We start from the raw sequence: 25,623 nt of genomic DNA on the forward strand, positions 1-25,623 counted from the left end.
AGTGTCACAGCAATTTCTTGCTCTTTCAGGGTTTATTTTTTTTAAGTTCCCTAGAAATTAAAAAAAAAAATTGCAAAGAATTAAGGTTTCTGTCACTCAATCACTTTGTCTCTTTACAAAATTCAAGAAAAAGCACATGAGCTAAAAAAAGACAATTTTATTTATTAGCTTTTGTCCTTGGAAAAAGCCTCTGTGCGTGAGTATGATGTCAAAAGGCCCCTGGAATTTGGCTCACTGATCTGGCTGCTGTCCATTTGAACATCTAATGGTTGGGAGGGATGTCTTTTTTATTTTACACATTTCTCAAGGCAATGAAAAAAAAAAAGCTTAATATGAGTCAACAGCCAATTCCAATTTAACCCTCAATAAAAGTCTGTTTTTGGCAGAAGGTTCGCCTTTCTTTAAAATTACTATAACCACGAGTTAAAAACCACTTCATAATGAGGATTAAATTGTTTCATACCTGTAGCAAAGCTGTTTCTGTTCACTGAGGGTTTGAATCCTTCAAGACTGATGATAGGCAGGCAAAGAGCAGACAGAAAAGCCAATTTTCTCTTGGAATTTAAGCAAGACCTTGTCCATCTCCTTGAGTAACTTGTCTCTATTTTTCCAACCAGTGGCAGGAAATCTTCAGTTCTACAGCTGCTGTCTATACTCTTGATCTCCACATGCCTCATCCTCACCACAGCACATCTTGAGCATCCTTTTAGGATTAAAAAAAAAATGCACTGCTTCCCTGAGTGCACAACAAGGCACTGCATTTCATCATTTCCAGCCTTGCAAATGGCTCAGGCCATTACAGAACAGCCTGCCTGGAAAAACAGGGTACAATATCCAGGTACTTTGTGAGACAGATCTACTCTTTATGCTGATGACTTTCATTTCATAAAGAAACTAAGGATGAAGTAGCCTATAAACAAAATACCTTCAGAGCAGCAGTTAAATCTGAACAAAGAGGGCTGCAAGCCCATACTCAGGACTGCCAAACCCAGAGGTTGATCCAGGGGCAAGGAATTCTGGCATAAGGAGATTCAAGACTGGTATGGAAGAGCAGAGCACAAGTTTGAGATGAAGTTTTGCCACCTTCCACGTGGAAGCAGTGCCTGATTCACCATGAGTTTATGTAGCCCCTGTCCCCAGTCCATCCAACACACACTGACATTCCTTCCATCCCACACAGACTCCTCACTGTCCTCGTTCTTCCTTGTCTTCTCCCACTCCTTGATCAACACCACAAGGTGACCCTTAGAACAGGGACATCTCAGCAGTTGGGTGTCCACAGGGTTTTCAGGAGAAGGAAGTGGTTCAACAGTCCCACAGGTATTCACTTCCAGAAGACTCTCCAAATTCTGACCAGGGATTGCACTGGAAACCTGTGTCCCACCCCCATCTCCCCTTTCAACACCTCCCATGGGAAGACAGGCTTTGGCTTGGGAGAGCAGCTGTTCTTTGCCCACTGATGGTGAGCACATGTTGTAGATTCAGATTAAGATGTGGTGTTGAAGCTGTTTAATTACATTTACACAACATGCATCTGTACCTGTACCTGGCTCTAAGGGAGCTGCTGCACATCCACACTCCTGCCAATACCCAAAGTTACCCCAAAACAGGGAACATCACAGCAGCAGAGATCAGCTGCTGTCAGCAGGTTTTATCTCCCCAACACTGAACCAAACTTCCCAGCTGCTTCCACAAATATAGATATTGATAAAATGATATAGACAGGAAATAAATCCTGCTACTCACTTAAGCACTTTTTATTATTAGAACGATGCTGTTCATTTTAAGACTCGGTGACAAATCCTGTTTGGTACATCACCACCTTATTAAAAACCTGTGACACGTGCAGAGAATGTTAAATTATATTAAGTAAGCTGTTAACTTGACAAAATCCAGGCTGCTGCTTTCTGCCTGCCTAAGCTGCAGCAAAGATGGCACGTTGTCAAGGGGTGGGAAACATCCTCTCCTTCCTTGCCAAAGCTCCAGATCCAGTTGAAACTCCAAACAGCAAAAATCAGTAAGGTGTCTGTCACATCAAGAACTCAGCCATCACACTCCACTCCAGACCCACGTACATGCATCAGTTTTTGGGGTGTGACTGCCACCCAACTGCAGGAAAGAAATGGACACAGTCATTCCAACTCCCCTGCCTTGCCTGTATTCCATTTATCCAGCTCAACTGATGCTGAACAAGAAGGCAGCTCCAGAGCAAAAAACAAAAAAAATGCCTCCAAGTGACAGATATTGATGAAGACAGAATTTACAACTTTTTGACTAGTAATCAAAAGCAGCACAAAGTTGTTCTGCACATAGGGCAGAGATCTGACAGCAGTGCCAGGGCACCGGGTGGCTCCTGCCAATGCAGTCCCACATGGCACTGGTGGTTCCAGCCATCAGCAAAAGATTGGGAACAATAAAGGAATGCCAGAGTCAGATCTTAAAACATCTTGGCATTAACATCATTATTTGAGCATTTTCACTTGTGCCACAGGAGGGCAAGTGCAGAAACCCCAGTGTTTACCTCCAGTAATTAGAACACCCTTCAAGGGGAACCCTTTGCAAAGCATTTTAGGGAATGAAGGTTCCAGCTATGGTCTAAGAGTATGGCAATGCCACTTTCTACTCTGTACCAGGCTCCTTGGGAAGATAAAACAGATCCAGTACCTCCTGTCAGCAGGCTTCCACCACAACCTGTCATTCTAAGCATCAGTGAAAAAAATGAAGTTTATCTTTTGTCACTACATCTGCGAATGATTACACTCACACACAGAGTTCACACAGCCAAGCTATCTGCAAACTCCAGGTAATTGTTCCTTTAATTTATAGTCATCCACCTATTCCAGGTAATCTATTTCAGCAAATAGACATACTCTGCTTGTTCACTGAAGGGTTTTTTAATGTGAAGAGAAACGGAAGCTTCTGACTAACCACGCGTGACTGCTTAACTACATTAAAATCACCGCATTTTCAGCAGTTTCTAAGCTGTTCACACCGTCCAAAAAAAGCCTCAGCACTCAAGTCTTTGAACAGTTCACCCAATAAAGCTGATGTTGTGGCACCAGGTGTTCTGGAGGCTTCTCTTCAGCTGCAGCATCCTGAGCCTTGCAGGAAAACAAGGCCAAAAAGAACAACCAACCTCAGGTCCTGACAAGCAAAGCTTCTTCCACTGGTCTGACTTCAAACAGAGACGTGACATTGTTTTGACATACGAGTCCCATCTGTGCACCACAGAACGATGATGACAAAAGTATGATGCAAAGTCTTGTTAAACAGTCCCCCCCAATACAAAGAGAGCATACAGAAGCTTGATGCAAAAATCCAGAAATAGTCCAGGGCAGTGCTTGGGCATCGCTAAAGATTTAAGGACTACTGGGGATCATGTGGCCAGCCACAAACGGTCTCATCAGAGGTCATGACATTGTTCTGTGCTGCTGGGAAGAGTGAGTAGCCTGACACCCCTCAGCAGAGGTTTGGTGATCAGTTAAAAGAACCAAAAAAAAAAGGCCCAGGGAGGAGCTCCCGCTCACGCAGCCGATCGCCGGCGGATCACGAACACCCCTCGCTGCAGCTGCCCCAGGTAGATCCTCATCTTTGTGCTGTCGCTGGTTTTCCTCACCCAGATCTGCAGGAAAGAAAGAATATGAAAAATGGGGCGGGGAGATAAATTGGGGGTAAAAGGGGAGAACTCACAGTAAGCAACACACAGACCAATAAACTTATTGCCAGAGCTGAACACCTCTGACACTCCCCTGTTACTCGGGTTAATCCTTTCTCCCTCCCCACATGAAGCACTTGCAACCTGAGTAGAACATGAAATAAGGTTTTTAACTTTACCTCCTTAACTTCCTGCTCGAACAGCCCTCAAGAAAAATTACTCTTTCCACGCCCCATCAGGAAAGCAGGTTCCTTTCTGCTCCAGTTCACAACAGAACTGTGGCATTAAGCTTTGCCTAATCAAGAATAAGTCTCCCTAGATCCACAGATCATAAAATTACCTACCCTGGGATTTGCCCAGGCAAGTAACTATTAGTCAAATGAAAAGCTTATCCTGACTCTGTTCCGTGAAGCATTTCCCACAATGTATTACAGAAATGGTATCTGAAGACAAAAGGGCCTCTCTTTTAAACACCTGCATGGAAGAATTCACACGACACCTTCCAAAGGACAAACTGCTGCCACTCCAGAGAATTTTTAAAATCTCTTTCAAGATGTTTAGATCCAAAAACCTGTACTTTAAAAACCAAGTCTGAGCAATCTCCTCTGCTTTATGTCATTCTAATGCATTTAAACATATTTAAATACGTGCATGAAGTAAGAATTATCCAGCTCTTAGTACTGGAGTATTTTAGGACAGAAGTCCAGTATTTCCTACTGCAAAGGATTATAAAGTTATGTTGGCCTTTGATTTATCCTAAATTATTTTTTTAGCTATATTAGCTATTAACTCTATTATTTTAATTATAAACTGACTTTATTAACAGGAGCCCTCAGTATACAATAAATTTAATATTTGCCTGTGTTTGTACTTCAATTATTTCCCCAGAGAAATTAAAATCAACATTCATTGAGAATCAGCTGCAACATTACCAAGAATCTGGTATGTTTTGCTTGCCAAAAGAATTAAGAATTTCTGAGCAACTGTACAAAACAACAAACATGTACAATTTTACATTTTATCATGATAGGATGGAATGGTACATGAGTTTTGCTAAAATTAACTGCTTTGTTAAGTTCCACTTGGAGTAATATTAAAGTTCAGGTTTAAGTGACCACAACAGTGCAATTACTTAACATTAAAATCTGCCACAGTGTTCAGAAAAATAAACACATCAAGACATATTCTGAACTTAAAACCGATGTTTCAGACACACAATATATTGTGCCATCAGAGGAGAGCATCTATTAATCCTAAAACTGAAAAGAGGTGGGAAATAGGAACAACCAAAACAATTTCTGATTGTTTTTTATTCCTAGCCTTCAAAAGAAAAATAAGCTTCCTCCTTTTTTCAACCTCAACAAGCTGAGATTTCTGAATAAACTAATAAAAAATAACACTTTCCTGCAGGTACTGAAAAGGTTTTTTTTGTCAAAAAGCACTAGACCAGGTTGCTCCAAGCCCCATCCAACTTAGCCTTGAACAATTCCAGGGATGAGGCAGCCACAGCTTCCCTGGGCAACCTGTGCCAGGGCCTCCCCACCCTCACAGGGAGGAATCAATAGATTGCATTTCCCTCACGGTTTCAGGTAAGATGCTCCCAAAGAATTCAGTTTTAATGTTATAAAGTAACAGTAATAACTTTAATCAAGTCAGCAGCACTACATTTAGCATCCATTAGCACACTACCACTACTTTATCTGAACTATCAACTGCTGAGCACCACAACTGTTACTGCCAGGGGAACAGTTGTGATACAAACATATCCCATATGCAACTCGTTCTGAAGAAAATAAAGTATTTTCCCTCAGCTGCCACAACAAATTAAAGTTCCTTTACTGGCTGATTGAAGAGAAGTGCACTCAAGTCTATTATTTCTTTCCCTGAAGTGTCTGGAATCTGCAAGCAAAGAATAAACTGCTCCCTTTGCCCAACTGCTGCTCCTGCAGCCGACTCACATCAATCTTGGGCACGGAGCTCTTCACCTGCTGCTCTAAGGCTTCAGCAGCAGCCACAAGGAAATTGCCTCAGACAAATTACTGCCCTGCCCCATCTCCCAGGGAAGTGATGGATGCTGCCAGAGAGCTTCTCAATTAGCAGGGAGAATCTTCTTCCCTCACAACAGCTAAATTTGGTGACAACGTTTTTTCTCATCCTCCTCTGCATTCCCAGTGGAATTTCTTTTAATCCTGCATTAACAACTGTATGCATGTTCTTGAAATAACAGAAATGGAATTTATGAATGTAGTGCCAATGAGATGCAACATGTCAGTTCTACCCATTTTTCAGGCTACCACTTGTAAAATATAGGATCATTCTTTAAAAACAGAGCAAGTGTCTTCACATATGAAAAAAAGAGATTTCTCAACTTGGTTTTATCTTGGATTCAGCTTCTTTACACACTAAATATGTATCTTTGCTGAAAGGTTCACTCTTAGTCCTCACTAGACCCATGTCCTCCCCTCCCCTCCTGAAAAACAAAAGCAGCCCACCACCTCGTTGGCGCCCACAGAGCTGATCACACAGCTGATCTTCGTGTTCTCTTTAGACTCCAGGTAAATAGCCTGGCTCTTGTGGTACCTGCAGAAAGCAAAAAGGGAAAGGAAACACATGAAACCACAGGTGATAAAGCTGGGATTCCATGTGCATCTGGACAGAGCCAGTCTGAAGCCTGTCTTTCCACACCACTTTCTCCATCTTCGCAACACGGCGAGTGCTCCGGTTCTGCACACCCACACCTTCCATCTCGTGATATTTTGGAATGCATGATTCACATTCAACTCTGCATGCAGCCTACTGAAAACAGGTTTCACATCTGCAAGAGGAAGGGGCAGAGCACCAGCCACAACACAAGAGAACACTGACTGACAGCAAGAGCTGATCCAAGCGGCCTTTCACATTTCAGACACGGGATGGATTTCAGAAGGCAACTCCAAATTATGCCTCGTAAAATATGACAGAGGAAGTCACAGATACTCAAAAGTTATTAACATTTCCCAATACAAAATTATAGTGCACCACCACCAACCAAAGTGAATTATCCTCAATCAGTGCAGTTTGTGTGTTGTTTAACAAGACCTCAAATCTCTAATACTGTTTTATTTTGTGAAAATACCCAAACTGGTAAGTGATGGGTTTCTGGGCCCATAACAAACTGTATATACCTGCCATTAGGAGCCTGTGATTAAACATATCCATTTCCCCCCTGTTTTTTTTTAAGCTATGTATTGTTCTTAATGTGTTGTGTACAAAACAAAGACTTTGAAAGTCATAACTCTGAATTACTTGTTTCCAGGGACCTGCCCCCTTCACAGCCCACATTTCTCTAAGTGCTGCAGCCAAACCTCCCCCAGTTTCTGTTTATTCTGCCTAGGAGAGTTCTGTAGGCAGAACTAATCACACTGAAACAGGTGATTTGTAAGTAGATAATCAAGCAAGCACCAAAATCCTTTACAATCATAAAAGCATAACTGTATTTCCACCTTTACCCTAATCATGATGTGCTTCATATTTATCAGGGCAATCCAAGCTGCAGAATCACTACACAGCTACTCCCTCAGTAGCTACTCAGTACAACTCCTGCAGTCTGAACACCATTTGCAAAATGCATGGATTTATTTAATCTTTACAGCTATTTCTAAAATAACCATGTTGTAAATATGGAAGTCTTCCCATGGTTTATTCCACAATGTCTTCCTACTGGCTCACATACTCAGAATTTTCACATTGCTTGCCAGTAACTAGAATGAGTGTCAGCTTTGAGCCTTCTGAACTTACTCACTACCCACAGGCTGGGTGAGGTAATAAAAAAACCCCAAATCCTGCAACCTTTTGACACCTGTGCCTGACCATTGCTCTTTCTCCTTCATTTTAACAGAAAGGATGTCAGTGGGTTTCAGGACAATGCAACAGCAACAATGATGTTAAGCCAAAAAAAAATCACAGTTTAGTGAGTCCAGATATCATTAAATGATACAAAGGAACTGAATAAGCTACTACAAACCCCAGGCCTCACTAAGATAAGACAAAAATCTCAGTCCAGCAGTGTCCTACCACGCTGTGAGTGCTTAAGCAAGGAGAATTGATGATCTTGATACAATCAGTATCAGTGCAGAAGATACCAGTGCAAACGACACCTCTCAAGTGTTATCTGTGCCTGCACAGATAATGAAATATTTTTCCCCACTCAAAGCTGTTTCTTTCAATTTTTGATTACCACACGTGGCACAGGCTTCAGCCCTTGGATTCCACATCACAAGTTCCCATCCATCAGTAAATGCACGTTAATGGTGGAGAAGGAAGGCAAGGGAACAAGTTGGCTCAGCACTGTTTCACTGAGGACTCGTCTCAGCTGTCTCACGCCCTGTGCACGCACACACAGGTCAGCTGAAGGCACAGCCTGGTACCTCTTCATGCCTCACCCTTGTGCCAAGCTTAGACATCCACAGAGGGGCAGAACTCAGGCAAACACTCCAGATGAAATATGCAATGGAGTTTAAGCTGGCTTTCAAGAGAGGGGAAAGTGCCAAACAAGTCTTGTGTTGCAGTGATAAAACACACCGCAGTGCTCACGGGTGAGACTGGCAGAAACAATTCCACTTCCTGCTACAAAATATTTTGCTGAAGGGCCAAGATTTTCAGCTGGAACTCCATCAGGAGATTGAAAGAAATCCCTCTACATTATTGAAGGCAGCAAAGCTAAAAGCAAAAAAAAAGATGGTTGTTTTACAGTGAACTGTATTTTAAGATTCGATGGAGGAGCACGGAGCAAACTGACTGAGGATAAAAAACTGAATCTAATTCCACATTCATCTGAAACTCTCCACTTTGGAGACTTATTTGTGAAATATCTCTGCAAAACCTTAGGGGGTCCTTAAACATTCAGTGCTTTCAGATAGCAGTCATGCACAGCTGCATCAGGAAACAGAGAAAGTCACTCCTGAGCTGTCAGGTTTAGTATTTCTGTGCATGCCAGCACTCTTAATGCACCTTAGAAAGAATTACCCTCCCACTACCAAGAGTTATTTCATTATTTTAAAACACTAGCTACTTTGGAGAAGTTCTATTACTATCAATCAAAAAAAAAAAATCTAAGCAGGATTATAACAGCCAAAAATTGTAAAATACTTAACTTAAAACAGCATTAAGAACAAGGTAGATAGGGAAGACAACATCTGGAATTCCTGACAGTGAGACCCTCATGACAACTGAATTCAGCTAGATGAAAATATCTGTTAGTGCTTTATGTCCCAACTAGATACCCTTCTGAGAGAGTTGGTGCTTTTGTAAGATTCATCTGGGCTCGCTGAATCTCTTCCAGGTTTAAATTTAGTGGGAAGTTGGGAGCTTTACTGGCAGATTACTTCAGATTCCATTTTTTTTTCTTTTTTTTACTAGTGAACGCTTTTCAGTACCCCACACACTAAAAATTCTGAAGAACAGTTGATTCATCCAAATATACCCCGGAGATAATTTTTTTTGTGTGTGTAAAGTGACTATGAAAGCAAAAAAAAAAAAGAGAACTTGATGAATTTGTGAAGCCTGTTCAGTTCACATCTGCTTTATGCTTCATGGACATTTAAACCCAGGCAGCAGCTTTTATCAGAGCTATGTACACTGAACCCTTGATGAAACATCCCAGTCAGAAGGGAAAAGTGACCAACTGCACAAGATGACTCTTGTGTGGAAAACAAGCTTCACACCTGTCATTTTCTGTGATAAAACTACAACCTCATCACTTGTTATTTTGAGCCACCAGAACACTGAAGAAGGTTACAAAAAAGCAAATTGCTTTCTGCTCAAGGAGGACAAGATTGCCCCCTTGATTATCCAGGTTTGCATGTCTCATGGATTAAGTTTAAGACCTACTAAGATTTCTCTGCAGAGTTTAATATTTTCCTTGTGTTTTGTGAGGCTTGTACAGCTGTACAGCCATAAAACTCAACAGAGCTAAATCCAATCAGCAATTCTGAAGTTGCCTCTCCCAGGTGGGCCTGATCTTTAAAGGTTATTTGGATTTATTAGAAACATTTTTCATCCTGCTCTGCTGGTGGATGACGTTTCTTCTGCCACCTTGTGGAATGCTGGGCTTGTGTTCCACAAAGCTGAACCCCTGGAATGTGAATGCTGCTGACACCACTGTGCCCAAAAATCATGGAGTGTCTGGATCCAAGCTGAGCAGCTTCATGGCTCCATCCCACTGTGTCTGCTGCTGGCTCTCTTACCTAATATCAGGTTTGACAAAAATACTTCCTAAGCGTCACAGTGGACATCACTGACTCCATGGGAAAGATTCAAGCCTCCTTTTATTGGAGCCACTAGTTATCCCTCAAACCTACGGGGTCTAAACACTCCACCATCACTTCTGATTTACTGGTTGCAATAATGAGCCCTTGGGGGAAGCAGCAAACTCTGCCCAAAAACATTTTGTCCACAAATTCTTTGATCAAAGCAATTTCTCTCTGCAGCCTTTTCCTCTTCACTACACAACACTCAGGCTGATTAAAACAGAAATCCCCCAGGCCTCACCATCTCTTATCATAGTAGAGTTTTCCATCTTCTATCCGGGCTTCAAACCGCTGTGCAGGAGACTCTGCTGGTGTAGCTGGGAGGTGTTCAGGAGAGGAGGGGGAAGCTGAGAACAGGAGAGACACTGTGCTTAAAAAACCAGCATGTGTCCATCACACAATAGCACATCTGACTGCAAAACTGCAGTTAATAAGGTCATATATGCAGAAATAATAAGCCCAGAAAGCTAAAAACTCAAATTTCCCTCAGAAAAGTATTATATGTTGGTATGAATAACTCAACCTCTGCCTTGAATTATAATACTCACTGAAGGTTTAACTGAAAAAAACATTCATAGGTAGGTGATGGATGATATGTCCTTGGTTTTGTTTTAATTCTAAACCAAACTAAAGTAGTTAAACAGGGTCAGAATTACTTAAGCAAGTTGCTACCGCTCTGTCTTGAAATTAAGTGCACAGACACATCTAGAGAGCTGGAGGCATAAAACCATAAGTGCTCAATCCCTCCACTGACCTGACAAGCAGGCAAGGTGTCCAGATGCACCTGAATATAATGAAAAACCCTCTTTACACAGTTGGATTGTCCCATGTTTCAGCCACCCAAGATACACATCTCCCTTCTCATCCCTGAAAAACGTCAGGGCAGACAAAGAGACTTCACACAGGGCCCATTCAGCACAGCAGCCACACAAAGAACAGCAATTACCCAGTCAAAACAATTATACAGCCAAATTCCACAGTCAGCAATTATACAGTCAAGCATCTACAATATCATTCTCTGCTCAGAACAGCACCACTGTGAGCAAGTTCCAATGCAACTGTTAACTCACCTGGTCTCTTGGGTGATTTAAGCTACATGGGAAGAGAGCAAAGCAGTGTTAGAGATCTGACAGGAGCCTTACAAGCTGCAGTAATAATTTCAGATATCTTACTTTCCATACTCTCAATGCTTCTGTTTTAAATGCACTGTTAAGTGGCATTTCATACAACCAGAGCAGTGTGCTATAAACAGCCAAAGGTGCAGATAATCAGGATCATGATACAAAACTGAACTTGAGAGCATTCAGACAATTCACTCAAATGAGCCAAACCCATCTAACAGACTATATTTTTGAACATGATCCAACATTTCTCAGGGTACACAAAATACAGGAGATAAATCACCAGAAACACCTCAACAGCTGGCACAAAACCCATGTTCCACCACCATCCTCAAATGTCTTAATGAGCAGCCCCTACTGTAAGAAACTAGACAAGCCTTCAAGTGTTTAGTGAAAGCAATAGGTTAAGCAAAACTTGAAAAACTATAAGCATGCACACTGCCCCCTATTCAATCTGCTGAAATATTGTGACAGCTGGGAGAAAAACAAGTTAATGAAAACCCCACCTCCCACTAAAGCCTAAACCAAAGGCAGCCTGTGATCTCCCAGAAAAAAAGAGACACCTGTTCAACCATGCAGAGGAAGAAACTCCTTAACAGGAGCTCATCCCTTGGTTCAGACAAAAGGTAACATTTTTAGATGACAGTCATTTTAATTAGGTTAATTAAACCTATTAAAATAAAAGGGAGGAGATACCATCTTGCTAAATCTTTTATTGAGCTACTTCAGAAAGCCTACAGGGATGAAACAGTCCCACACCTCAAAAGGGAACATTAAAGAGAGCTCTGTTCTCTTTAGGGGAAAGCAATGGCTTTTTCTTTAAAACAAAGAAATACAATCAAGCAACAATCCCTACCTTATTCAGCGTTCTCAGGTCCTCCATTATTTGCTCATCAGTCAACAAATAATTTAGCTGAGGTATCCAGAATTAAGGTTCCCATAAGCTCTTGACAAGCAAGGCTAAAAATTAAAGGTCAATGACATTTCACTTGACTAAATGTAAGCCAAAAGGTTTCTGTAAATTTGCATAAGATTTTACTAAGTGTCATACTTGAGCTTTTTTTGTCATAGGAATTAATAGGAGCCAATCTCCACTGAGCCTCATCTTTAGCAGCAAACAGTGCAAAATGACTTTAATTTATTCAGACACAACCATCAATGAAAAACCTTTAGTGCATTGACATTTACTTTGTGGAGGCATCAAGCACCAGCTTTTTCAGTGCTTTTTGTCTTGTATTTCTGTAGAGAAGAATCTGGGAGCTGGAACAACAGACTCCAGATTTTGTACAAGGAAACCAAACCCCACCCAAACCCAGGGAAATAAAATTCATCAGTAAGCAGGAGTAGAGAGATAGAGAGAAGAGAGGAAAGCCATACAAAATTTAATTGAAAAATTAAAGCCAGAGGTACAAAACACATCTTGTGTGGATGAGGATAAATAAGAGCCTGTAATGCACCTGAAAACAAACCCCAAACCCCAGAACACAGGAGTTATTCTATTATAGTCTTATTAGAGCTTTGCTGTCCTTTTGTTTCTCCAAAACAGCTGTTAAGTCAAAAGTATTCAAAGCATTAAACTAAAGTTAACAATTGCTAGGCTGCATTTTCAGGATTTTGGTTCTGATGGACTTTAATCTCCCCCCAGTGTGGGTAGGCAGAGAGGGTTTCATACTGTGCCTGCTGTATCATGCTCAATTAGCAGGTCGTGTTCACTATGAAACTCATTTATTTTGGATGAGATAGGGGCACTAATAAATGATCATATTTTCCCTGACAGAGTGAACAGAATCTCCAACCAGAAAGAGGTTAATTAAAACTGGAGATGCTTGTGACCATCCTGCATGAACTCCAGGAGTTCAAGGTTTGATCCTGCCTTCAGAAAATGCCAGTCACTAAGATAAGTTTTTTCCTAATCTAAGACATACAAGTTTAGAATCTAATAAGAAGCCTCTGCAAAATAAATATCCTTGCCTTCATTTCCAGGTGAATTTAATATACAAATATAAAAACTGCCTGTCATCACAGAGGAGCTAAAAACATATTTCCAGAAGCCAAGGAACATTTTAATTCTGAGACATGCAACAAGGCAGAACAGAAGGATTACATATACATGTGTTTCTCTCTCTTGTGAGACATAAAAACAGGATGAATTTTCATCTTTTCTTATTCAAAGAACAAATCTACCACTCCTTGCTTTTGCCATGCATTTTCTGGATTAGGGATCTGAAGCCTTTATCAGAAATGGAAAAACTAGTTTGATATGAGAAATATGATCTTCCTGGTGAATGTTTTGTCACATCTTGAAATGAGAAAAGCTTTGGCTCATGTAAAAAGCCATTTACTATCTATGGAATCAATTATCTCAGCATATAAATATAATGTCCTTTCAAAGTTTTTCCTTTGTGAAAAAAATTTGTCTGTTGAATTCAAACTATTCTGACAAATATAAAGTTATCTCATGATACTGTAAGGTTTCAGTTAGGATACCAAGGGATCTCCAAACAGAGGTTTTTACATACACATATTACATTATATAACTGCTATATTGGTTTATCACACATTAGACATGATAACTGTCCTTCGTTATTTCCTAAGGTAAATTTGATCCTAGCATTTAATTTCATTTTCTTTCCTGCACAACACAAAGGTGCAGGTGGCACACTGGCTTCAAATCCAACAGCCTTCCAATGACTCTGTGAAAGGATATCAGGGGCAGGTTTCCTCCTCTTGTCTGGGATGGGAACTGGATCATTTGGTCGTCGCCTCAGTTTCCTTGTCATAATAGGCTTCACTTCCATTGAATCTGGAGAGTAATGAAGTTGGAGAGCTGATAAGACCAGAAAAAAAAGGAGAAAGCAGCAGCAGCTTTCTACACAGGGCACAAGGAAAATAATCTTTCCTCTTTCATACAGCAAATTGAATTTTTTTTCTTTTTTTTTTTGAGAGCTTCCAGCACCCGGAGTGGGAAGTGCTGACAGTGAACACAAGTTCTCTTTGCCATCAGGTCACTGTTCAGTGACTGCTGCAATGCCATGGTTACAGCTGTCATTTACAGCTGCTCCACGTACAGATAAGCAGCACAATGATGCTACAAGGATTCCAGGAAAATTTCTTCAGTGCTAATTCTATCTGCCTGGGACAGAGCATTTAAAAGGCCAAGTTCATGCAGCTCTTTGCCAACAAAACTTGGATCATAATTAGCATGTCAAACATCTGCTACAAATCAATTAATGTTTTCTCATCTTCAATCAAGAAAAACAGCTTTGTCAAAGGAATACAGGAAGTTACTGCATTCAAGACTGATACAAGTCTGCTGGAGTGATTTTAAACAAATAGAATTCAAATTCAGATTATCTAAAAATTATTAATGAAATGAACCTAATTAATAACATGCAGAGCAGCAGCTGACAGGAAATAAACTGCAGCATATGCACTGGGGAACAAGGAAAAAAGCCTGTTTAAAGGTGAAACACCAGTCCCCTCACCAAGGAACTATCTGAAATGGCAGTTTGTCCAAGTGTCTACACGGAACCTTAACTGAACAACTCCACCAAAACCCTCAGAACTCATTCCTTAATTTATGAAGATATGTTGGCAACCAAGAGACCACATCTTCAATGCCAAACACATCATGTCCCCTCTCTTTGTATGTGCTGAGATTTATTTGCTCAGCTTTAGGTACCACTACAATCTGTGAAGCCCCTTTGGCTCCCTCTAGATGCTGAAACCTTGAGCAGCTCTGCATGTGCAAAATACACCAAATTCCTTGTCTCCTCATCTCAAGGGTGAACAAGGATGACCACGAGACCAGACTTGGTAATTAAAAAAAGTTATCAGGGGAACAGCATAACTCAAGCTGTTTGAGTTATCAACAGTTTGTACCAAGACAAAAGAACTCTTGAAGATGTCCAAACAAGGTTTAATTCTCACTTCTGAGCACTAATTAGATTATTAGCTTATATAACACCTGTAGATAGTATGCAAGAAAGATGTGAAGGGTGTAACTCATGGACAGGCCTCAACAAGGAAACCACTATCTATGCAGGAAGTGAAGGAGTTGCTCTCAAAATGAGAAACAAATCAGACTTTTGGTTCAGGATCACAGCAGTGCAATTCTGCAGGAGGTTAATTACCCCTCAAATTAGCTCAACTGTGCCAATTACTACAATGAGCACTGCCAAGGCAGCAAAGGCATCAACTGCTCTCAAAGAAATCTGTCCATTTAATGTAAATTTGGACACAAAAGCAGTTCACAAAACTATTTTTCTGGTTTAAAGTAGAATATTTCAACGTTTATTGTCTGCCTTTCTTCAACTACTTGACACCTACTACTGCAGGAAGAAAAGGGCACAGTTTACAACCTGGCATCACTGGTCAGGTCAGTACTGTGATATATCTCAATAGTTTTATTGCCAGATCACAGGAACTAAATCAGCCCATTTCCCTGTCTATAAGAAAGCCCATCATCCACTCTGCTGCTTGACTGGCACTATTTGATTCACCTGTCAGCAATTCAGGTCACTCAATTTTATTAGGAACTGCTTTCTCCATTAAAAGGCCATCAATTTGTGTTTTGCCCTCCTGGCATTTCACACCAGTTGTCTGTATAAACCACCATTGCCACCTTTAGAGTTTTTTCTCCTAAGCAGCAGCAGAGTGGATAAGATAAGTGACAGCTGCTTATCTTCTTCTTACCCCCTGTTAATTCCATGGTTAGCTTTTCATTCTCAATCATCTTCTTCTTCTCTTCCAGCTCCGCAATCAGATTTTCCTTAAGCTCAATTTTCTTATCTTCAAACTCCTTTGCTGCTGCCTTCTTTTCCTTCACATAATTTTTCTCCACCTGATCTGTCTAATGCAAACCAGAAGAGCAAGAAGGTTAATTAAGAGACCAATGATTCTAGTTAATGATATCACAACAGCTTTTCAAATTCATTGATCAGCCTTTCAGTTCAAAACTGTAGGAGTTCTAAAGATTATCAATATTCATAATCAACAGAAAACCATCTAAATATGACTTAGTACCATTATATTGGCTAAAGAGTTAATTATTTTTAAAAAGCCACTTTAATGTTGCATAACATATCAAGTCTCCTCAGATTTATAAACAGGACTATAATTTATTGCCCTAAACAACCTTTTTTTAGGCAACCCAGTGCACAGCCAGACACAACAGCCCAAAAGCAAATATTTAATACTATTTTAACACCAAAGTGCAGAAGTTACTTGAAGTAATACCAGCAGTAGGCTGTACTGCAACTCCAGTGTAACAAAGCCAGATAGAGGAAGAAAATTTCTTTAAGCCTCCCTGGAAAACAAGCCCAAGTACTGGTTGATGAAACAAGTTTATACCTCTACCACCTATATATATGAGTAAATTAAGAGTACTTACTTCCAGCTGCAGGAACAGTTCTGAAATGCAAGAAAGACTTACTTTATTATCTTCAAAGATGCACAAAATTACTTCCTTAACATTTTAAGCCACTGAATATTGCAGCCAAGACAGGTAGTGAACCAAATAGTGTATGTACTCATCCCACCTCTACTCTCACTTTTCAGTTTTATGCTGAAAATAAAGTAACCATGAAAGAATTTCACAAAAACATGCTGTTAATGTAAGTTATTTACAGACTGCCAGCAAACTGAAAAGCTTGCACAGCAGTATTCCATAATATTCAGTTTGGCTACTACTCCCAGCAGTACTAAGCAGGTAGTTCATCTTTCTTCCTATTAAAATTACAATCAATTAAGACTAGATAAAAACTTCCCATACAGGAGCTTGAAACATGCAACTAAATATTCACAGTTTAAGCCAACTTCATGAATTTCAGCAAAGACTGGTTAAGAAATAATTCTGCAGCTGTCAGAAGATTGATCTACTCAACTCACACAGGTGATTTCAGACTCCTTATGCCTGAGAAAACAAGGGAATTGTTGTGTAGCACTGAAGGTTAAGTGCCAACACATGGCAATTAGTTCAAGTCAGACCTATGGATGAGCTGAAGGGATTTGAGGGTGTGAAATAGTCCTGTTACTGATGTTTTTACCATCTCTAACAACTTGAAATTAAGCAGGATTGCATTTCCTAGAGAACATAACGGCCAAAACAGAGTTTTTACTCAATAGAGTGGCAACAAAAGCAAATTAAGGCACCTGATCAGCCTTCAAGTCACTGTATTTCATCAGCATATTAAGCTTTGGTAATACCTGAGACAGGAAAAGCTTCTGTAAAGACCACAAGCTTCAAATATGTTTTGGAAAAGACTGTAGTAGCAACACTGTACTGCTGGGCTTTTTTAAACATGAATTTAAAAAACAAAATCAATAAAATAAATACCCAAAACAATAATGGCTCAGTAGAAAATCAAACCTTTTGTCTGCAAAGAGCTCTACCTGCTGAGCATGGAAGCAGTTGGATTGTTTAATCACAAAATTGAAAGTTATCACCACCTGCCCTCCTGTGGAAGAAACAAGCTGCTGCAGCACTGGCCTTGGCCAGCCAGAAATACCAGCTTGCACTTAGTCTTAATTTTATCAAAACAACCCAGTATTGCCAGGATGCAGCTCTAGTGCACATGAAATTCATCTCAAAACACAAATTCCTGTTAACAAGAAGCAGTTCAAATCACTTAAATTACTCAAGAAAATCCTTTATCATCCCAAGCACTTTTAGAAAGACAGAATTCACACTATTCAAAGGTCAGAGTGTGTTGGCCATCACACAACTGCCACTGCCTCTCTGCTGTATTTCCCAGGTATCACAGGATTCATCCAACTTCTCTAAAGGAGGAACAGCTACAATTCCTATTCCCACATAATGGCCTCTATGAAAGGCCCTGCTTCAGCATCCAAGATAAGAACCTCCTAGGAAGAGAACAAAAAAGAGAGAGGGCAAGCAAAGAGACCTGATTTCCAAGCCATTCCTCTGCAGTAACACAATAAAGGCCACCCAGAGGGGTGAGAGCTGGGCACTATAAAAATGAACTTGGGCCTTTGCTCCTGGAACAGAGCAGAACACAAGGTACAGGCAGCCCTTTCCATGTCCCAGCTATGCAGAGTAACAGTTCCAGCAGCAAACCCTCTGTATTCATTGTTCTGGGGCACAAAACAGATCTCTGGGAAAGCATGTGCTCCTAAATTCCAGTCCTGCAAACCCAAGGGAACAGGGCACCCAACACCTTCAGCAAGTGGCACAAAACAACAAGCCAAAGTGGGAGCCTGGGGGTTAGGCAGATAAAAACTAAATAACTGTTTTTACTTGTGCTGTTTCACACAAATGAAGACTAAAACTGTTTATTAGTGTTTAGTATCAGTCAGAAAACAATGCTGATGAGGGGGAAAAAAAATAATCAAGATAGATCCTGTCATGCTTGGTAGAATCTGAAACAACTCACACTGTACCTACTACATCCCTGGAAGCAGAAGAACCCTTGGCTCCAGCAGATTCCTTTTCTTTAAAGCACAGAATTACCACTTTCTTTCTTCAGGTGTTTTAAAATCCATAAATTTAAGTTGGATGCAGTGTCTTACAGAGAAATTCCACTTACCTGCATTTCGTATCCTTTCTTTGTACTGCTGGTCCAACTTCTTCATTCTTTTCTGGTATTCCTGAAGAGTACCTGGAGTGGAAATAAATTGTAGATTCCCACTGATTTTTTTTTTCTCCCCCCAAATATTAAATTTTCTAAAGGAGCCGTGCACCACTTGAAGCACAAACACTAAAATCTGAGATCAGAAAATTACAGTTTTATCTTGTTAATTTTGAAAAAGCATATTCCCTGCTTCTTCGGAAAGTGGATTACTCCTTTTAAGAAATGCTTCAGCACACAGAGGATTAACACCAAGTGTTTAGAGGGGAAAAGGATGGAAGTGGCTGACATTTTTAACTCAGCAGCACAGCTGAGAGCCCACATGCAGTGAAGGATGCAGCTTACATCTTTCAACACCCCCATCCTTCCATGGCATTTGAAAATTGTCTAGGAATGTAAAAAAGTCCCCCTTCAAAGTTTACCTTCCTGCAATTGCTGCAACTGCCTCTTCAGAGATGCCAGTTTGTCCTGATACATCCTGCAAAGACAGTCAGCATGAAACTTTACTTTGCAAACCAAGCAGACAGAGCCTATTCCACCATCTCTTTAGGTTACAACACGTTGACACAGAATTAAGAACTTTTCAGAACTTCAGGAAACAAATGAATGATGAATTAAAAGAATTTTATTCAAATTCAAAGGTTTTCATTCTGTCTAAAAAGAAAAACCCTCTGCCACCCCACTGGTTTTATGAACCAAATATTTTGGGAACAATTCACGATAAAATAGAATTGATATTTATTAATGTTAATATCTAAAATGACATTTAGACCCACAAATTTACAGCAGAATCATCCTGCCACTTGGCCAAGTCTTACTATTTGTATATTAGCTCCATACATGTAACACAAGGCATGTCCTCATGTAGATCTTGACATTATTAAAAAAAAAAACCCAAAGTCTGTTCCTGGTTCTGCTGCAAACCTACATTTCCTTTACCAAGTATCTGTGGTTTAACACAGGCCAAGCCTTCCTGGCCTGTGTAAAACACGTCACTTCCAGTAAGCAAGAACTCAAAATACTGCAAATACTCCTAAACATCAAGCAAACTACTTCCAGTCTCCAAAAAGCCCATTTCTGGGACAGGACTAGCATTCCATTGTTTAAGAGATTTTGACAGGCATCTTGCTTTTTCTTAGCTTATATAAAGCAGATCCTTTGTTTTATTTAAAGCAGTAGGAGCCATTTGCAGCAAAACTCAAAAGTCATAATTGTCTCTTTAACCAAAACAGCAGCAGCACTTAATTCCTTGAATACATACAGACCAGAGAAAGTAACTGAGAAGAGCAGAAATACAAGTATATGGTTTTATGAGCTATTCCATTGGGCTAGGCATTTAAAAAACCCCAATCTTGGCTCAAAACTCTGCAGTTTTGTGAAAATGACATCCCCAAGCCCACAAATAAACAGAATATTACCTTACTTTGGATTAGTGTGGGTTACTTACTGTTCTTTCATTTCTACAAAGTCCTCCTCGTCGTGCTTGGCCAGGTCAGTCTCACTGGCATCCTCGGTGTCTAAAGGAGGTAAAAACCAACTTGTTAAAATTAAAGATTAAAAAAAAAATATTTAAAAACAAGCAAACACAAAACCAAGCCCCAAACTTCAGGCAATTTAACCTCAAAGACACAACCTGAGGGGCCTCTGCAGAGATGAATTCAAGGGTGGAACAAACCCTCTCATCTCCTTCCTGCAACTGGGAGTTTTGCAGTGAAGCTTTACATCAAGTCTGAACAACTCCAACTTCAGGGAGCCTGGGAATTTCTTCCCATTTAAGACAACAGGCTCTGCATTAATGGTCCCACATACACAGGTGAGACAGGAAAGACTCTGTAAGACCTTTCACAAGCTTGTCACTACAGTTCCACCCACTCAAAGCTGCTCAGGTTGAAAGGTCTCACTGAAGAGAACAGTTACTTGCTGTTACTTCAAAGCTACACAACACTCAGAAGCACTTCAATGTTTAACAACAAACACCAGCACTAACACAAAAACAGCTCCACTTTATAAACAGGTAACATAAATTAAACCACTATGGGGCTGCTAGTTTTCTGCTAGAGCATTTTCAGGCTTCTATTTATAACACATGGGTAGCCAAGAATCCATCAGATTTCCTCCCCAAGGAGAGGTCAGTGTCTCCAGGCTTTACAGGGCACAGCTGTGAAACTTAATTAAAGCTACATTCCCCACACAGGGAAGGGGGCCCAGACCCTTAAATCAAACCTTTCTCAGATTTTTTTTTTCTAAACCTACCAACGGTTTAAGCTCACACCAAAGATAAACCAAAGAGTTTTAACTGCAAGAAAAGCACTGAAGACGTCTGGGTCACCATAAAGGACTCCCATGCCCAATTTAGTTGTGTGTAGCCTTGGAGAGCCCTGACTTACCTAAACACTGTCAGGATCCATGACCACAGCAGAGGTGATGGAGGGCTCTGCTGACAGCAACAGGCACTGTCCAAGGGTCTTCCTCCATCCCCCTTATTTGTTATTTTATGCACCCTACACCCCTGGGTACTTCGTGTTTTACTTCATTTCTTCTTCTCCTCTACAAATCCCCTCTTCCCTCTCACATCCTCCCACACTCCCCCACTGCTGTCCACACTTTCTCCTCCCTTAGCTGCCTCCTTCCCCCTTCACACCACAAAAATAGAACCAATATACGAGATTTCTCCACTATTTCCCCCCCTGCTGCCCCACTCCATCAATACACTGCATTTCTCCACTATTTTTAACCTGCTATCTCACACAATTAATACTGAATTTCCCCAGTTTTCCCCCTGCTGTCCCACTCAGTCCATACACTGGGTTTCTCCACTATTTTCCCCCTGCTGTCCCACTCAATCCCCCCTGCCCAGCGCCCTCCCGTCTCCCTCCTCCTCACCCGGAAAACCACAGCTCCACCTCTCCATGGACTCGGCTGTCCTACTCTCCCACGGGGGCACCCCTGCAACCCGACAGGTCCTTGTTTTCCTCAGGCGTTCTCGCTGCTCCAGAGCCTTTAACCACCCAACCCTCCCGCATCCTCCCGGCCGGGGTGCGTCCCCTTCTCCATCCCACCCTCCCACGCCGTCCCAGGGCACCAAACCCTCACCCACCCTCATCGGAGTCGCGGGCCCGGGCGCTGCGCTCGCCGTCCTCCTCCTCGGCGCTCTCCAGCTCCTCCTCCTCGTAGTAGTCGGGCGCGGGGGCCATGGGCGGGGGCGGGCGGCCCCGGCGGGGCGGCGGGGGGGGCGGACACGAGCCCGGCCGCGCTCATGGCCGCGGGGGGCTCCGGGAGCGGCAAGCGGCTGGGACGGAGCGGGCGGAGCGGCCGCCGCTCGGCAACCGCGCCGGGAACCGCGGCCGCGGCACTTCCGCTTCCGGGCGGCGGCGGGGCCGCCGCGCCCCGCGCCGGGCAGCGCGAGGCGCGGAAGGAGGGACGCGGGTTCGAGTCCCCGCCCCGCCAACACCGCGGTGGTTGAGGGTTTTACTTCTCCGCTTTTTATGGGCACTTCTCTCCCTTTTGGGGCGCTTGTATTGCAGGATTCTGGGCTTCTCGGGACGAGATACCTGGGGGTCCTGGAGCGAGCCCAGTGGAGGGTGAAAGTTGATCCAGGGACTGGAGCATCTCCGTTAGGAGGAGACGCTGAGGGAGCTCTCATGGGTCTCTACAACTGCCTGAAAGGAGGTCGTAGTGAGGCGGGGGACAGTCTTTTCTATTGTGCCTGCAGTGAGAGGACCAGAGTAAATGGCCTTAATCTAAGACAGAAGAGATTTAGGTCAGATATTAGAAAAAAAATTTCACTCTTAGGGCAATCAGGCACGGAATAGGTTGCTCAGGGAGGTGGTGGAGTCACCATCTCTGGAGGTGTTCAAGAGGCATCTGGGCCTGGCACTGGGTGATAGGATTGTAGTGGTTTAGGGATTATAGTAGCATTGCTGGGTGAATGGTTGGACTTGATGATCTTAAAGGTCTCTTCCAACCTTGATGATTCTGTGAGCTGGGCCTGCTCAGCCTCGAGAAGAGACAACTGAGAGGGGGTCCCATCCATGTCTGTCAGTGTGTGCAGGGAGGGGTCAGGGGATGGACCAGCCTCTGCTCGGGGGGGGAGGCTCAGCAATGGGAGAAGAGGAACAGGCAGGAACTGATGCCCAGGAAGTTCCACCTGAACACAAAGAAGAACTTTTTCACTGTGGGGATGACTGAGCACAGGAACAGGTTGCCCAGAGAGGGTGTGGAGTCTCCCTCACTGGAGATATTCCAGCCATCTGGACACAGTCCTGTGCCATGTGCTTTGGGATGCCCTTGCCTGAACAGGGAGGTTGGACCAGATGACCCACTGTGGTCCCTTCCAACCTGACCCATCCTGGGATTCTGTGATACAGACACACAGCAGAGCTGCTCCTCAGCAGGCAAGGAGCAGGACCTTGCCATGCTAGGAATGGACCTTTTAGGACACTTTGTACTCACCCAAACTTTATTATATTTTAATACAGAAATTGCTTCCCTGTTTCTCCATACTCACAGCAAAGCCCCACCACAGCACTGTGATCTCACTTTCACCCTGCCAGTAAACAGCAGCTCCTAGAACACGTGCCCAAATCCATCAGGAATGCCCCAAATCTGCCAGGTACAGGTTATCCTCCTAACTAGACACTGCTACAGAACTAAGGACCAAGACACAGATCCTGTGTGAGACTCACACCGTTAAAACCAGCATCTGAAAATGCCTCACATGGATATTCCAGGCTAAATATCTCACCTATCTTACTTCTGCAGCTCAAAGTCTAAGGGAAGGACTAATTAGTCTCCTTGCCTCCAGCACAGCCACACCAATGGCTCACCTTCAGCTGGGAGGTGCATTCCTCACATGCAGAGCTTATTGACTCACTGAGGCACTACGAGCACCTCACCGAGGGGAAGGAAATGGGTTTGGTCTAAAGGACGGAGCTCCAAAACCTGCAGCACTTCTCCAAACCCGCCGAGCCGGGCGCTCGGCACCCAGAGCAGCACCAGGTCAGCCCCTGGTGTTCTGACAGGAGCTGCCATAACGCAGTGCAGGCACTTGGCTCTCCTGCAGTTCACCCCAAAGGTCTGTTTGCCCAGACTGACAATTTTTAACTCGGAACGCCCATGCCAAGTATGCCCGGTGCCTTTTTCCCTAAGTCAACATCGCCTGTAACAGGAGCCAGGCTGAGGCACGGCCAAAAGTCAGCACCACCCCGGAGCAGCTCCCGGGGCTTTTGGGAGCGTTTGACTTGTCCCAGGGGAGAGACACCACGAGAGCTGCTCACTACCTCTCCTTTTCCAAGGAATGCCGGGTGCTGGGGGTTATCAGCATCTTGGAAAGCACTCCTTTCCCCCTCTCTCCTCACTCAGGCAGCGCGGCTGGCAGGGCTGCCCGCGGGGCGAACAGGAAAGGGTGTGGTGGCAGCTGCCACATCGCATGAGCTGCCTGGTGCCCACGGGTTTTTGTCCTCTCCCCACTCACACCTGGCTCGAACTGCTCAAATCGCCTCCCAAAGTTATACGGTCACAGAGCTAAAAACAGAAACTGGACTGCAGGGCTCAACCTCTTTCTCAGAACTAACCAGAGCCCCCTTAAAGCTTTACAAACATTAATTTCCCCCCTTCCTTCCCCATTTCCTGTCTGTATCTGTTCCATCTGTCCACATACTCAGCTCACCCGCTCCCCTGCCCGCCTGGTTCGTGCTGCTGGGGACACCCGACTAGTTGTAAGTGTGTCTGAACCACGGCTGCCCTCCCAAGGTGAATCTGCCCTGCCTCACGCCGCCTCAGCACTTTCGGTTTGGAGCCGATTTGCCCTCCCAGCACAGCCCTTCACACTCCAGGAGGGCGGAGGTACCAAGAGGAGGGCACAGGAGCCCCCTGAACGGGAGCTGTGCGCAGCCAGCGGGTAAGAAACTGCAAACAGCTGCTGATGCAACACTTTTTAGCTCATTCTGTGGTCAAAACTGGGATCTCGCTGTTGCTCCCTCCGTGCTAATTCCTCCTGTTTAATAGGAGCCTTCTGGAGACACCCTCTGCTGTCATCTCTCAGGCATTCAGTGGGAACCCGAGGGAGGAGGCTCAGCTGTAAGGAATGCCATGTTTCCCTTACAAACGCAGAAACTTAACTGTCTACGCCCCAAGGAGCTGTCAGGGAAAGTGTAAAATTGCCTGTCAAGCTGTTGTTCTTGGCTCGTGCCTCCATCAGAGCTGTTGCTCTCATCGCAACTCATTTAGTGTTTTATACACACTCACTTGGAGGAGAGATTTCTGCCTCCTGCCTGGTCAGCACCAGCTTTTCACAGAGCAGCTGACACACGAGTCATGCTTGCTGTGCCCTTCTTTCCATTTGCAAGAAATAGAGGGGGAAAATAGGTTATAAGCTGAGCTTTATAAACAGGAAACTCGTTTATTGTGTGAATTGCACCACTGCAATGAGAAAAGCTGAAATTGTACCTTGGCCTTTGAGGCACAGGACACACCAACACCCCTCACCTGGGACTCACGGCTCTCAGGTTTCTGTACCTCTGATTTCACAGGGCTCTGTGAGGATGGTTCTAGAAGCCCAAGAGGGGAACAGCTGTCAGTTTTATTTAGAAAAATTATTAACCACCCCCCCATCCTGTCAAATAAGCTTCTGTAACAATAAAGCGTCTCTAGGTTCAGAGTCTGGGGGGAACCATAAAGTGTGGCAGAAACAGCATAAACTCACCTTTCCCTGCCTCTACTCCAAGCATTTCCTAATCCAGAGCTCTCCATCCCTGCTACAGTCCCTTCTCCTTTGTGCCTTTGACTGCTGCAAAGTCCCATCTGCTCCTCTTTGGTTACTGGGAGCCTCTTCCTGCTGGGATCTGCCACAGGACACATGGTCCTTGTCCTGGCTCTCCAACACCTGCAGCACATACTGAAAGCCTCAGAGCTGCCCTTTTACCCTGCCCAGTGTCCCCCTCACACACCTGAGCCCACTATAGACCCTGACA

At 43.1% G+C, this 25,623-nt stretch overlaps 1 protein-coding gene and 1 long non-coding RNA gene across 2 annotated transcripts; both read right to left on the reverse strand.

Moving 5' to 3' along the window:
- Positions 1-2,875: 2,875 nt before the first annotated feature.
- On the reverse strand, positions 2,876-21,910 carry SUDS3 (SDS3 homolog, SIN3A corepressor complex component). The gene is given in 13 exon segments (XM_008925778.3): positions 2,876-3,622; positions 6,151-6,235; positions 10,184-10,289; positions 11,013-11,034; positions 11,920-11,981; positions 13,771-13,866; positions 15,759-15,915; positions 16,456-16,475; positions 18,611-18,682; positions 19,075-19,130; positions 20,100-20,169; positions 21,750-21,822; positions 21,824-21,910. Coding segments are annotated over 13 exon segments (1,005 nt in total). The 3' UTR covers positions 2,876-3,523.
- Positions 21,911-23,041: 1,131 nt separating this feature from the next.
- On the reverse strand, positions 23,042-25,614 carry LOC108641236. The gene is made up of 4 exons (XR_001921856.3): positions 25,356-25,614; positions 25,100-25,200; positions 24,899-24,984; positions 23,042-24,790 (listed from the first exon to the last, which is right to left on the reverse strand). It is a non-coding gene; the product is annotated as an uncharacterized LOC108641236 (long non-coding RNA).
- Positions 25,615-25,623: the final 9 nt, after the last annotated feature.

The sequence above is a fragment of the Manacus vitellinus genome, unplaced genomic scaffold (genome assembly GCF_001715985.3).
Source record: "Manacus vitellinus isolate BGI_N305 unplaced genomic scaffold, ASM171598v3 scaffold_58_pilon, whole genome shotgun sequence".
Lineage (NCBI taxonomy): Eukaryota > Metazoa > Chordata > Aves > Passeriformes > Pipridae > Manacus > Manacus vitellinus.